Source organism: Pempheris klunzingeri, chromosome 4 (assembly GCF_042242105.1).
Source record: "Pempheris klunzingeri isolate RE-2024b chromosome 4, fPemKlu1.hap1, whole genome shotgun sequence".
NCBI lineage: Eukaryota > Metazoa > Chordata > Actinopteri > Acropomatiformes > Pempheridae > Pempheris > Pempheris klunzingeri.
The window spans coordinates 2,785,890-2,799,134 of NC_092015.1; the positions used below are offsets into that span (position 1 = coordinate 2,785,890).

General features: G+C 41.2%; 1 protein-coding gene across 2 annotated transcripts in view; it reads left to right on the top strand.

Moving 5' to 3' along the window:
* The window catches only part of pak1 (p21 protein (Cdc42/Rac)-activated kinase 1), a 46,945-nt gene extending 43,926 nt beyond the window's left edge, over nt 1–3,019 (top strand). For both annotated transcript variants that reach the window (XM_070828769.1, XM_070828768.1), the window contains exons 14-15: nt 1,512–1,649; nt 2,824–3,019. In XM_070828769.1, coding sequence (XP_070684870.1) covers nt 1,512–1,649; nt 2,824–2,910 — 225 coding nt within the window. In that variant the 3' untranslated portion in view covers nt 2,911–3,019. The remainder of the gene's footprint in view (nt 1–1,511; nt 1,650–2,823) is intronic.
* Nucleotides 3,020–13,245: the final 10,226 nt, after the last annotated feature.

A 13,245-nucleotide genomic window follows, 5' to 3' on the forward strand; every position in this document is an offset into this window, starting at 1 on the left:
TTCCAGCTTTTAAAATGTGAAGAATTGCTGCTTCTCCTTTTAAATATTTCTATGGTTTTTTTTTTAAAAACAAAACCATTGTGAAGGAGTAACTTTGTGCTTCGGCTCATTGTGACGGTTCTTCTCACCATTTTCAGACAAACTAAACAATGAATGGGTTTATAGAGAAGATAACAAGCAGAATAATCCAGAATGAAAATAATTATCATCTGCAGTCTGACATGAAAAAGTTCAAAATGAGCTCCAGCTCAACCAACTGACACAGTAAAATCCTCCTTTATATTTATGAGTAACAAAAATCTAATGGTGTATATAATATAATTTAATTTAATTTAATTTAATTTAATTTAATTTAATAAAATATAATTCAATATAATATGATATAATATAATTTAATATAATATAATATAATTTGATATAATTTAATATAATTTAATATAATATAATACAATACATAATATTATATAATATAATATAATTTAGTTTAATTTAGTTTAATTTAATAAAATAACATTCAATATAATATGATATAATATAATATAATTTAATATAATTTAATATAATATAGTTCAGCAGTCGCACAGGAGATTTTACTGCACAGAGTACTTTTACTTTTAACACTTTTACTACATTTTCTTTGTTATACTTATATACTTTTACTGCAGTAACATTGCAGACTATTTTAACAGTGTGGTGTTAGTACTCTTACTTATGTAAAGGATTCCTCCATTATACTGATATAGATATAAATGTTATATATGCTAGCTATATGTTATATTGGCTCGAATTTAAGATTCAAATGACATTTGAAAAAACCTGGGGACATGTTGTGTTTGAGGACTAGACAGTTATGTATTCACAGTGCTGCTGTAACCCCCGCTCCTATACACAGTGGTGCATTATGGGTTGTTTGTGGCCTTGATGTTGCTGGTCTAGCGAGTTTCTCCAAGTGAGTCTTTGACGTTTTGGTGCCACAGAAGAATTAAATTGTGCAGAAACAGACGGGGGATCGAATGAGCTGTCAAGCAGCTAAGAGTTACCGCTGTTCTGCAGTGTCAGCATGTTTCAGACGGCTTTTTGTCTGTTTGAGCTCCTCGTTATATCTGCCAGAGAAAATCATTCAGAGGGCTGCAGGAGCCTGACAGGGCAGAGTGTGAGTCCAATACTTAGTCCAGTACTAATGTGGGATTCATACAGCCTTAATGGAAGTATTCCACATCTCGCTCATGATAACTGAGACCAGAACACATTAGACAACACCACTGCACTACAGTGTTATGAAAGAATCAATTCAAATAATCAAATAACAGGACCAGCCTTGTTTTTAAAAGCTGATGTTGGAGATGATGTGTCTCATGATCGGGCTGGTGTGGTGCACGATGGCTCGGTGGAACGACCACCGGATGGCACCAGAGTAAAACATTATCAAATTTCCCAGCCAGGGGTTTTAAGCATGTGTTTGCATACTTCATGGGACGTAGACTAACATGTTGCATGTGTGCGTTGCCTAGGCGCTGTATCTCATAGCAACCAACGGGACGCCGGAGCTGCAGAACCCGGAGAAGCTTTCGACGATATTCAGAGACTTCCTGAACCGATGTCTGGAGATGGATGTGGAGAAGAGAGGGTCGGCTAAAGAGCTTCTGCAGGTAGGTTAACAAGATGAGAAGAGAGACTGGAGAATCCCACAGTTTGGTTGTGTTATTGTGTTTTACACAAATATTGTGTTGGATCTGAATAAACCCTTTAACACAACAAAGTCACACAACAATAATAATAAATAATCCTTTCCATAATGCTGTCAGACACTTAGAATGACAGTCTGAGCCTGTCAGCGGCTAAAACGAGCACTTTTAGTGGACCTACTTCAACAGACAGGCAGACAGACAGTCGGTGTAGGTGTAGAGGTGTGGAGGTGTGGAGGTGGAGGTGTAACTGAGCTACTAAGTGAGTTGTGTAACCGCGCGATGACTCAGAGCTCTGAGGTGAAACTGGAACTTTATACAGTGTGAGAAGGAGGTCTGTCAACTTAATGGCTCCTCTGTGTGAGTGAGTGAATGTGGTTAGTTAAATCTAAATCAGAATATAAAGGCAGTGATAATAGTAATATATGTATTTATGCTCTGGCAGACGTGAGCTCGTGGTCTCGACACTGGAAACCGTGTACATGTTATACTTGGCGGGCAACAGGTCATGGCGTGACAACACCGTTACTAGGCTAAAGGACTCCTCACTGTGGGTGTCTGGAAGCCACTGAGGCTAATAACTCAGCTAGCGAACAAGCGGGAAACGGAACATCAATGCAGGAAACGTGAGGACGTTTGAATATCAACATTTTCCTCAGACATGAAGTTATTCTGAAAATCTGTACACACACAAAACTCCTCTGAATCATTCACTTCCTCCGCCCTCTCTGAAAATGTCATAATAAGCATGAGCAACACGTCATACACGTCACACGTCAGGGCGTTCATATGGAGCCCTGTCGGCGAACAGGACCCTTTTCCACACTTGTAAAGAGGTTACTGTTCACATGGGGGCAGACTCAGTGATGGAACAACTGGTGAAGCCCATTTTAAAATCTTCCTAGAGTTACTGTTTTCTCTGTTTTTGGACAGTAAACTGAAATATTTCTCTTTCTCTTTTCTCCACACCAATCCCTTCTCTTCCCTTCTCTTCCCTTCCCTCCTTCCGTTGTTCCCTCTCCCACTCTTCCTTTCCTTCCATCTCTCCTCCTCTCCCTGTTCCTCCTCGTCCTCCTCTTCCCTTCCTTTTCCATCTTCCCTCCCCCTCCCCCTCTCCCTCTCCTCTCTCCTCTCTCAGCATCAGTTTCTGAAGGTGGCGAAGCCTCTCTCCAGTCTGACTCCTCTCATTGTGGCTGCCAAGGAAGCTGCCAAGAACAACCGCTAGCTTTGCACTCATTATTTTCTCTTTCTCTCTCTCTCTCTCTCTCTCTCTCTCTCTCTTTCTCTCTCTCTCTCTCTCTCTCTCTCTCTGTCTACCATCCCTCCATCCTCTATTGTCTTCCCTCTTTCTGTTTCGGGAGATGGGAGGGCGGCGATGGCTGCTGGCTGGGTTACACAATCCTCTGAATACCTTCAGTCTGTCTCTCCCTCATTGTCTTCCTGCACCTCCTGCTCCATCACCCTGTGACCTTTGACCCCCCCCCCCCCCCCCCCCCAGGCCTAACCCCCCTTTACCCCCTCCACCCGCTCCAGCCACAGGGAGAGGGACGGGGTATTTACTTCCTGTAACTTCTTCGTCGACCCTCCACTGGAATCCCACAGGAAGAAGGGGGCTGAACGAATGACATCATCGGTCGATCTGTGATCAAGTGATGTCATCGCTGACATCACCGCCCCCTCAGCTGGTACGAACAGCCCAACACACACGAGAGAGAGTTTCAACAGAGCCCAAAGACTCATGGGAGTTTTTTTTAATCAATGTCTGTTTGTTATCAACCTTGTCTGTAAAAGCCCCCGGACCACAACAGCCAATCAGCACTCTGCTGCAGACTGTGTGTGTGTGTGTGTGTGTGTGTGCGTATGTGTGTGTGTGTGTGTGTGTGTGTGTGTGTGTGTGTGTGTGTGTGTGTGTCTTAGCCAAGGTCCTAACTTCCTGTCACTCATCTATGGGTTTTAGTCAGACTCATTTCATCATCTTCTATCTAAAAGTGCGTTTGTTGATCTTCATTTGATTACTTTTTTTAAATCTGTGTGTGTATGTGTGCGTGTGTGTGTGTATTTTTGGTCACGGGGTGTTGTTGGGATATTGATGATTAAGTTGATTGTAGCATTACCTTCTGTAGTTTCCGACACGGAGCTGATGAGGTTTGGTACCTTGTCTTGTCTGCAGTGTGAGCTGTGACTTAGAGAATATTAATATTAATCATGAAGGCCGGCGTGTCCGGAGCCGCCGATGGACTGAGTTTGGACGTGTGATCTCTTTCCAGGAGGACCAGCCAACTAGGTTTTGAAAGCTACATCTCAAATGGTATACTTTTATTATGAAGTAAATAATTCACAGTTGGTGATATTGGATCGGCATTTATTTCCCCAGTGGACGGGTGCCTGCAGGGCTCAGATATCAGACTATCTTTCATACTGCCGTCAGAGAGGCTGAGTCCTGTCAGAGGAGAGATCTGAGAAAAGTATACACAAGGAAGAGAGGCAGCTGTTTTGTGTGTGTTTAACACAAATGATGAAGCAACGTACTTTCAAAAGATACTTTACAAAGATCAAAATCGATGCTGCAGAACCCACAATGCAACTCAACCACAGACTATTTGCACGTTTTCTTATATACTAATCAAGAGTGATCAGGAGCAAAGTCCAAGTTAACCACAATGAACAATAAGCCATTTATTCTTATTCTCAGTTAAATGTCTCCTTTTCAGAGCTGCAGTGTGTTTCGCTCCACTTTTTGTCCGTCAGCTGACAAATAGAAGATTTATTGTTAAATCCTTGTTTTGAAATGACCAATGTAGACTACAGTAAGTGAACTCCAGCTCCAAACAACACTCATATTCTCCTCTAAAGCTACCATGGCATCAAAAAGCTTCAGCAAGTTGGATTTTAACACTAAAATCTCAGATTTTCTACTTTCAAAAATACCAAATCAGGTCAGCAGAGTCCTCCGAAATCTAAATTGGAGCATGCAGATGTGCCCATAATGAACTGTACTGTCATGTGACCAGGAGAAATGGGTTGTTTACCTATAATCCACCTTGCCAAACTCGCTCCATCTGCGGCTCTGGGACTTGAGCGTCTGCGGGCTCGATGCTGAGACTGTGAGGGAGAGAATGTGCATGTCAGCAACCTTTTTTTATACGGTACGATTAAGATGGAGACAAAAAGATAATAATAAGTGAGTTGTGATAATGCTGAAACGTTAAGTGACGGTACATGAAGGATGCTTGTGTACGATAGGGAAGATCGTATCTTAATCCTATTTTCAGAAGAATGAGACAAATAAATGCTACGATGGTACAATGTTGGTTTTTTTTTTTGTTGTCCTGGTGGACTAATGCATCCAGGAAGCCTCTGAACATAAGGTGTATATTTTATGTGCAAAAAAGGAAAAAAAACTGCAAAAAAAAGATGGCAACAATCTGTTTCAGCCTTTGTTTACAGACTCACTGTTTTTTATAATTGATCAATATCAGAAAATGATGTTTTTCATTTGGATATCAAGATTTGAGTATTTGTTTTGGATTTTTTTCTGCTGAATTAAAGTAACTACGAAGGTGTATTAGGGCCATTGTAGGTAAAAAAAAATAAAGAATTAAGGCGCTGGGAGGGGTAATATTCTCTGAGATTAAAGTAGTACATTTTTGAGAAAAGATTACAGATTTACAAGAAAAAATCTAGAATATTCTGAGATTATAAAGTCACAAATTTACATGAGAAAAACTTCACTTTGCCAGATGACATCAAATTATGCTTTCCAATCGGATTAAGCAATAAAGAAATATGGTGATTTTAGCCCAGAATCACTATTTTTTGCTCTTTTCCTTGTAAATATGTGACTTTATAATCAGAGTTTTTCTTGTATGCAAAAAGTTTTAAAAAATCGTCCTGCAGCAGCCAAAGTTTCCATCAGGCTGTTCGCTCTGCATCTGAGCGTCAGAGTAAAACTAAAACCCCTGCAGAGTAAAAACGCTCCACACATTTCCAAAACATTTATTCAAAACTGTCACTTTGATTCCTGCTCTTCAGTTGCTTTTATAGTTTTTTTTATGTAGAGTTAATGTACCTCTGGCCTTAAACTGTTTAAAGGTGCAAGACTACTTCAGTACCAGTCTGATGGCAGCGACACACCGGCAACAGTTTGAGGCAACAGTGAATATTGTTGTCGGCGCTTGTTGTCAACGATTACTTTGATCGATTAATCTGCTGATTCCTTTCTTTGGTCTGTCCAAACCCAAAGACACTCACCTTACAGTGATGTCTACTAATAATCTGAATAACAGCCCCAGCGGCCTGATCAGAAGTCATCTTCATCCAGGTTTAAACCTTCAATAATCTCTTCAAGAGGAAAACACTAGTGCGTAATAACACTTAATCCAGAGATAGTTTCTGTCTGGTTGGAATGAATTTAGTCTTTCTGTGCAGGTTTTCCCCATGTGGGGGGGTCTATTACTTTTCTATTAGACGTTTCACAGCAGGTGGAACCACATGGTGTATTTATACCGTATTTCCTCAAATAAAAGCTGGTAGTCGAACAAAAAGCAGGTCTCTAATAGTGCTGGGGGAGAAATAACCCCCCCGTGCCTGTTGTAATATCTAGTACAATGTGTGTGGCAGTTAAGCATAATCAGTGATATAAACGCTCAACACTTATAAAACTTCATTGTTCTTGATCATGTGAAATGTTATTACCTGCATTTCAGTCACTGCTGGTGTCTGTGTTAATGGTTTGTAACGACATAATGCAGCAACACAACTTCAAAATGTGATCAGATCAGGAAACATGGAGGCTTTATGATAAAATACGACCAAATATACTGATAGACATTAGAAATAAAGGCCTGTCTCTAATAGAAGGCTGCTTCTGATTAAATGTTTTGGGGCATGTAAATGCACATCTTATCAAATTACTTTACATTTCTAATCAGAATGATTTTAATTGGATTGAAGAAGTATTGTCCATGTAGCCACAGATACCAATTGACATGTTTGCTTAAAAAAAAGTTAACGATTATGGATTATCAGAATATTTGCAGATTAATTTTCCACTAATCGTTGCAGCACTGCGACAGCTAACTATCATCTTCATCACTGACACTGAAGCACACAACTGTTTACGTTTAAACTGCCTGAATCTGTTGCCGATGCGTGTTTGTGTGTCCTGGTCTGAACCCCCGGCACAGAGCTGGACTTAAAGGACCATTCTGTGGTTTTCCATTTGAGGTTTTTTGTCAGTCTGAGGTCACTCAGATCACAGGTGAACTCTTTATGTAGTTAAACACTGTACTGACAATAAACACTCGTCATAGGAGAGAGTAACACTAAACACTCAGAGATGCAAAACCACAGGAATGCTACTTTAAAATATGCTTTAAAACCTTGGTAAAATGTTGCTTTTGCCATTTAACGGTACTTTAATAATGGGGTCATATTAATCTGACCACGAAATTGTTGTCTACTTACCAAGATGTCTGCTGATGTGGTGGATCAGACAATTATGATCAATGCTCCAGTTTGTTTGACCTGCTGCAGAGAACCAGATGAGATTAGTTTCACAATGTTAAATAAAGAACTACTTCATAGCAGTTGTGTAGGAAACATAGAACAATCATATGGGACAAGACAGATTCATTTCATTAACATTCATAGATAACAAGACAAATTAAACTTCTCATTTTATCCATGTGGTTTAATTGTGTAAATCCAGGAGTGGATCTTTTTTTTAATACCCCAGAGGCAGATCCATCTCAGCAGTCACATGATGTCCATAGACCGTCTAAAGGAAGTGGACGTAGACCACCGTGACGGCACTGTGGCCATCACCATCTTAGTTTCAGAACAAGACGTGATGTTTATTCCCTGAAGGTCCCTGCGTCTGATTGGTTAAGTTTAGGCATGACCCACGTCTCATTTGTTATTCACAGGATAGTCCCGCCCTAAATCATACACTGCTTTATGGTCCATTTTCCATCACGCTGGGGTGAAGAAGACCTGAAACTGAGACCGTACTGAGCTAATAAATCAAGTGAGAAGTCGGCTCATTTTCTCATAGACTTCCATTCATTCTGACGTCTTTTTGCAACCAGTAGAGTTTAAGGCCGTTTACCATTGAAGAGCTACGTCCACTTCTTTTATACAGTCTGTGGTATTGACGAGTCTTCACATACTCGAGACACTCAGCAGTCCTCAGCTCAGTTGGACCGTGGTGACATGTCGGTAAACAGATAATGAGTTTACATCAAGTTCAGCCTCAGCTGCTTCAGCATCACAGCTGTGTAGGAGGTTGCTGTCATGTACTGTAGGAGGGGTGAGGCCTTCTCCATGATCGTGATTTGTATCATGGTCTGTTTATCATCATCCTTTGTGACTGTTTTCTTTTTACCTACCAAGAGAAACTTCTGCTCCCAAAATAGTCACAACAAAAATCTCGATCATCACATTCAGCCTTGATGATGAGCTACAAACACTGCTGGACCTTAGATCAAGTTGAATGCTATGAATTACTTCAGTAAAAATAATCATTTCACTTAGCAGCTTCGAGGGGGATTCAGACTTGGTACAGTCCAAGATCTAAAAGGGGACTTGGTTTGGTCCAGGTTGAGACAGTCAGTGTTTCAGAGCCATAATTTATCTGTTTATAAGTCATTTTGATTATTTGAAACAACTCTGAAAAAAATGAAATGAATAAAACTGTACAAAAACTGAGAATCTGGTTTACTTTTATTTGTTTATGTATATTTATTTTAAAGCTACTGCATCCTGGAGGGATCTGCTCTGTTTACACTAAACATCCACTCAGACTGGCTTCACTCCGGTGAGTCAACTGATCCGAGGTGCTGCGAAGAGACGCCGACAGTTCACCTGTTGTTTGGTAGAAAATCCAAAGTCACTCCAAACACACTTATTGCTGATTCAATGACATGTTGCCAACATCCACCAGCAAACTAAACCTCCTCCTAGATTCAGAGATGGGTGAATGCCACAACACCGTATTCATGAAATACACCAAAATTCAATCTGTGGATTTGTGCTCATGGACTTGACACGACTTTAAAGCTAACGATTTCAGTTGGAAGTATCTCTCTTGGCTGCACCACGGTAACAATGCCAGCGCGGTTAGGTTTAGTGAGGTTAAGTTTAGGAAAAGATGATGAGCTGAGTGAGTGATGTAGGTTATGTACATTCTTTTAGTTGGAGTACATCAATAACTTTTGGTTTCACAGGGGACATGAGCAGCGGTCTCTTTGGTTGAAGTCCTGTCCACTACGTCTTCAGGTAACTTCATATCCAACACAACAACCTTTTCTTTGACACTGTTTTTCATGCAGCATGTACAGCTGGTTTAGTTAAGGTCAATCGTTTCAACCTGACCGGAGCGTCGGTGGCCAAGCAGACTGAATGACCTCTGTTAAATAACAGCACTGAGAATTTTTATTTATGGCATGATTTCCTCACACCGCTGCAAACTCTAAAGCCTTTCTCTAAGTCAATTATGTAACCTGCTGTTCTTTCCCTCAGTCTGGGGCAGAAATGAGCTTAAATCCGTCTGACTGTGACGGCCGCCCGCAGCCTCCCTCCTGCCGTCTGTCTGGCTGTGAAATTAGATCCCACCTACTTTTTTTCTTTCTCCTTCTAATTAAAAGTGGTAATTACTGATTGCCTGCTTCCTAAGCTCCCCTTTCATCTGCAGGCTTATAGGGAAGGAGTTTTTGGTGGAAGTGAGGCTGTACTGCAGCGCGTGAATCAGGCCCTGCAGTGGCTTCAGCCACATTCAGTTTAATTCAAACTATGTCCGTCCTCTCCTACCACCTCCTCGTGTCTCTGTCTGGTCAGTAAAGTGGAGGGTCTGTCTGTGGCAGTAATCCTCCTTAAATCCTTCACACACACACACACACTGCTGTCACCACTGCAGTACCTGGTGTGTCAGACCAGAATGATGTGATGAACTTCTGGACCCGTGAGGCTCCACAGGGACTCTGTCTCCTGCTCTTCTTCTTTTCAAATTTTCTAACATTCATCTACATTTTGACCATATGTACTGTTTATTGAACTCTGCAACTACCTCTGTCTCCAATATCAGCATCTTCAGTGGTCAATAATCACTGATTACTACTGTAGGCAGTAAGCTAGAGTACCTCACCAGGCCTGCTTCAAACTAGGTTAGCAGAAATAACATTTCTCCGCTCTCTTTTAAAACACAAACTCAATGTTAACACATAATTCTGTGTGAAAATGTAAAATACTGGACAGAAGCATTTATATTTATATGAATACAACTGGCAGCCATCTTTGTTTAGATGAGGAGATGCAGCTCAGTCTCCTGTTGCCATGGAGACAGAGGTCTCTGTATTCGTCCTGCAGGGACAGAAACAGTGACGCAGGATTTCTGCTCTGTTTCTTTTTCATGGTAGAACTTCTCCCTCTTTGTCTCTGATTCTCTGCCCTCCGTATTCACTCATCTCGTCTTCGGTCTTTTGTGCATGAAATATTTGGTGTCTCCCACGTCGTGTATCTTCCTCTGCCGGCGCAGTGTGGAGAGTAATGAGGCCGGTTTCTGCTGAGGTGGCAGAGAGAGGAGGAGTGACGGAGTGTGACGCATCAATAACAAGGACAAACAACCACAGAGGGTGAAACTGAAAAGGAAAACAAGACAGCGTGGAGAGAGAGGAAAGAGATGTGAAATTAGAGGGAGAGGAGGGATGGAGCAAAAGAGGAAGGTTTAGAGGGGTTCTGTAGAAGTGACAGGAGGGAGGAAAGGAGTATTAAAGGAGGGAGAGGCGGCAGTGAGGTTAGGATTGGCAACAGGACATGAAAAAAGACAAGAGATTATTGGTGACAGATGAGAGGATGGGAGAAGAGATAAAGACCAGAGGGATGACAGTGGTGGGAAAAGACTTTTTCCCACCACTGTCAGGCGAAGGGGGGAGATTATTTCTTTGAGTTTGGTAGATCTGCTCAGTGTGGGAATATGAAAATGTAAGACTAATTGGGCAAAAAGATCTAAATAGGGGGCGTCACAGCATGAAAAGGAAGTAACAGGAACAGGAACGTCACGGGTGACGACTGAGGAGCTCCTACTAACAAGGAGAAAACGCTGCTGTTTTATTGAGACTTAGCGAAAGGTTCTGAGAGTCATTCTCACAGCAGCTGTGTTCACCTGCTTGCTGCTCAGAGCTGATCATAATCATAACGACAAATGCTGGAGCAGTCAGTTTGCATAGAAATCAAACCAGCTGATTGGTTTAAAAATGTACATTTCAAATAAGCAAACATTTAAGTGTTCATTTGTTTGTGTTGCGCAACAAATGCATAAACCTGTAAACTGCTCTTTTATTGTGTTGCACACTAGCGTTCCCTAAAAAAACACTAACCTGACCTTAACCATCACCAAACTAATATTTTGACACTTTTAGTTTTGTCATAACAACAATATAGTTCAGAAAAACTTTGCAACATCTGAAGAACTGAGGCAGTAAAAACTGAATCGGCTCCAACTGATATTTCGGTTCATCCTCAGAGGAGAGAGAGAGAGAGAGAGAGAGAGCCAGGGTTACTCTACAGTAGGTGGTGATTGATGATGAACATGTTCTCCAGTGTGTGTGTGTGTGTGTGTGTGTGTGACGTAAAGAGGGAGAGCCATCCAGAGTGTGTGTGAATATGCATAAATGAGCGAGTGTGTGTGTGTGTGTGTGTGTGTGTGTAGTCAGCCTTTTTGCATTTGGGTCTCTTTGTCTCCTTTGTATGAGTGTGTGAGCATGTCTTAACTCATTATCAGTATCTTAGTCATACGATGCTGTGTGTGTGTGTGTGTGTGTGTGTGTGTGTGTTTGACTGATGTCCTTTGCTGTTGCAGTGGAGTCCCCCACCCCTCCTCCTTTTTTTATTGCTCGCTATTACGTAACAGCCTCCACTGCAGAGGAAGAGCACTGCAGAGGACTCCTGATACACACACACACACACTCTTCCTTGTACTTCTTATTACTTACTATCTTTGTGAGGACCCTCGTTGGTATCATGTCTTCCTCTGGCACTAACCCCAACCCTGACCTCAGCCCTAATTCTGAGCTTGTACTGGAGCTAATAGGAACAAGCTCAGTCTGGGTGCTGGATCTGTGTTTGTCACTGGGTTCCCCCAGAATCACAACACCACTTAAGACCAAACACTCCAGAGGATGACAGGAAGCTGGTTTTAATGTGTAAGAGAAAGAATAACAAATAATATAAACCAAACTAATTTAACCCATAATCAGGAGTAATGTGACTACATGTCTCTTAAACTTTAATAATTGTAAACAAAGTAATCAAATACAATCTACAATTACATTTCTCTACTTTTAATCTATCACAGCATTGAAAACACTTTACTTTTTCACATTTTATTCTCTAGCATATTAAAACTGTGTTAAGTTGCTGCTAATGCTAACATAGCACTTCTGGTGATTTGAACCACCAGGAAGCTTTTATTGTGAAAAACCTACAGGTATGTGATGTTGTGTTCGTGAGTTAGCAAAGCATCAATACGCATCAAAACACTCAACGTGACATATTTCGATCTGATGTGCTGAGTCAGAAGAGCCGAGGACCAAAAGCTCATGCACACAGTTCACAGCCTAAATAGACACCAGACCACCAACAGTACCTTCAGTATCGTTATGCAACAACTACACAGCAGCCGTATGTGTTATAGTCACAAACACAGATGACGTCCACGTTCCTCCAGATGTCAGTGAAAGTCTGACTGAGTCCTGCCGCTAAAGCTGCAGTGGAACAACCTTCTACCCTGCAAAGCAACCCAAAAAACGACAGGCTGACAATAAACACAATGAAATATCATTCAATATCATGGCAAAGCGTTTAAGAGATGAGGAGAACGTCACTGCGAAGCTGCTAACTTCATTATCCTGTAATATGTAAATGTGTTGCAGTGGTTATTTAGGTTGTGGACGTATTGTAGATTTACCATGAAACCAGTCGATGACGGTTTAGCTTCCTGCTAAAGTAGCCAAAGACTAATTTCTAGGTTAGCTGTGTTGTGTGTATGAAGCGCTGCAGATGTCTGTGCTTGTCTTTTGGGAGATGGATAAGAAGCTACAGACAGAGAGGCGAGAGCTGTTTTCCTAAAAGTCTGGCTTTTTTTGTGCCTTTTCCAGATTTCTGCCTCCCCCAGCTTTAAGCACAGGAAAACATCTTAATGTGAAAACACACTTCTAGTCTGTGTACATACATCATTCTGCAGTGAAAAGAAGTAACAATAAGCAAAACACATTTCTGAGTGGAGGAGGAGGCTGATTTCTAAAATCACACACTAACCTTTATAAACGGTATCTGCATATGAATACAGAATCTGTTGGCAAAGAAGATTTTGTTATCAGAAGCACTCTGGTTTCTGTTCTTGTAGTTTATTTGTAGTCCAAGTAGTAGTGAGCAACAGCAGTTGTTTAACAGAACAACTTAGCTTTTTATTATCCATCTGCATTCATGTGCAGAGATCTGTTTATAGAGATGAGAGAGGACGTCTTGGCCCGGATACTTGATATCTGCTGACTGCTCCAGAATC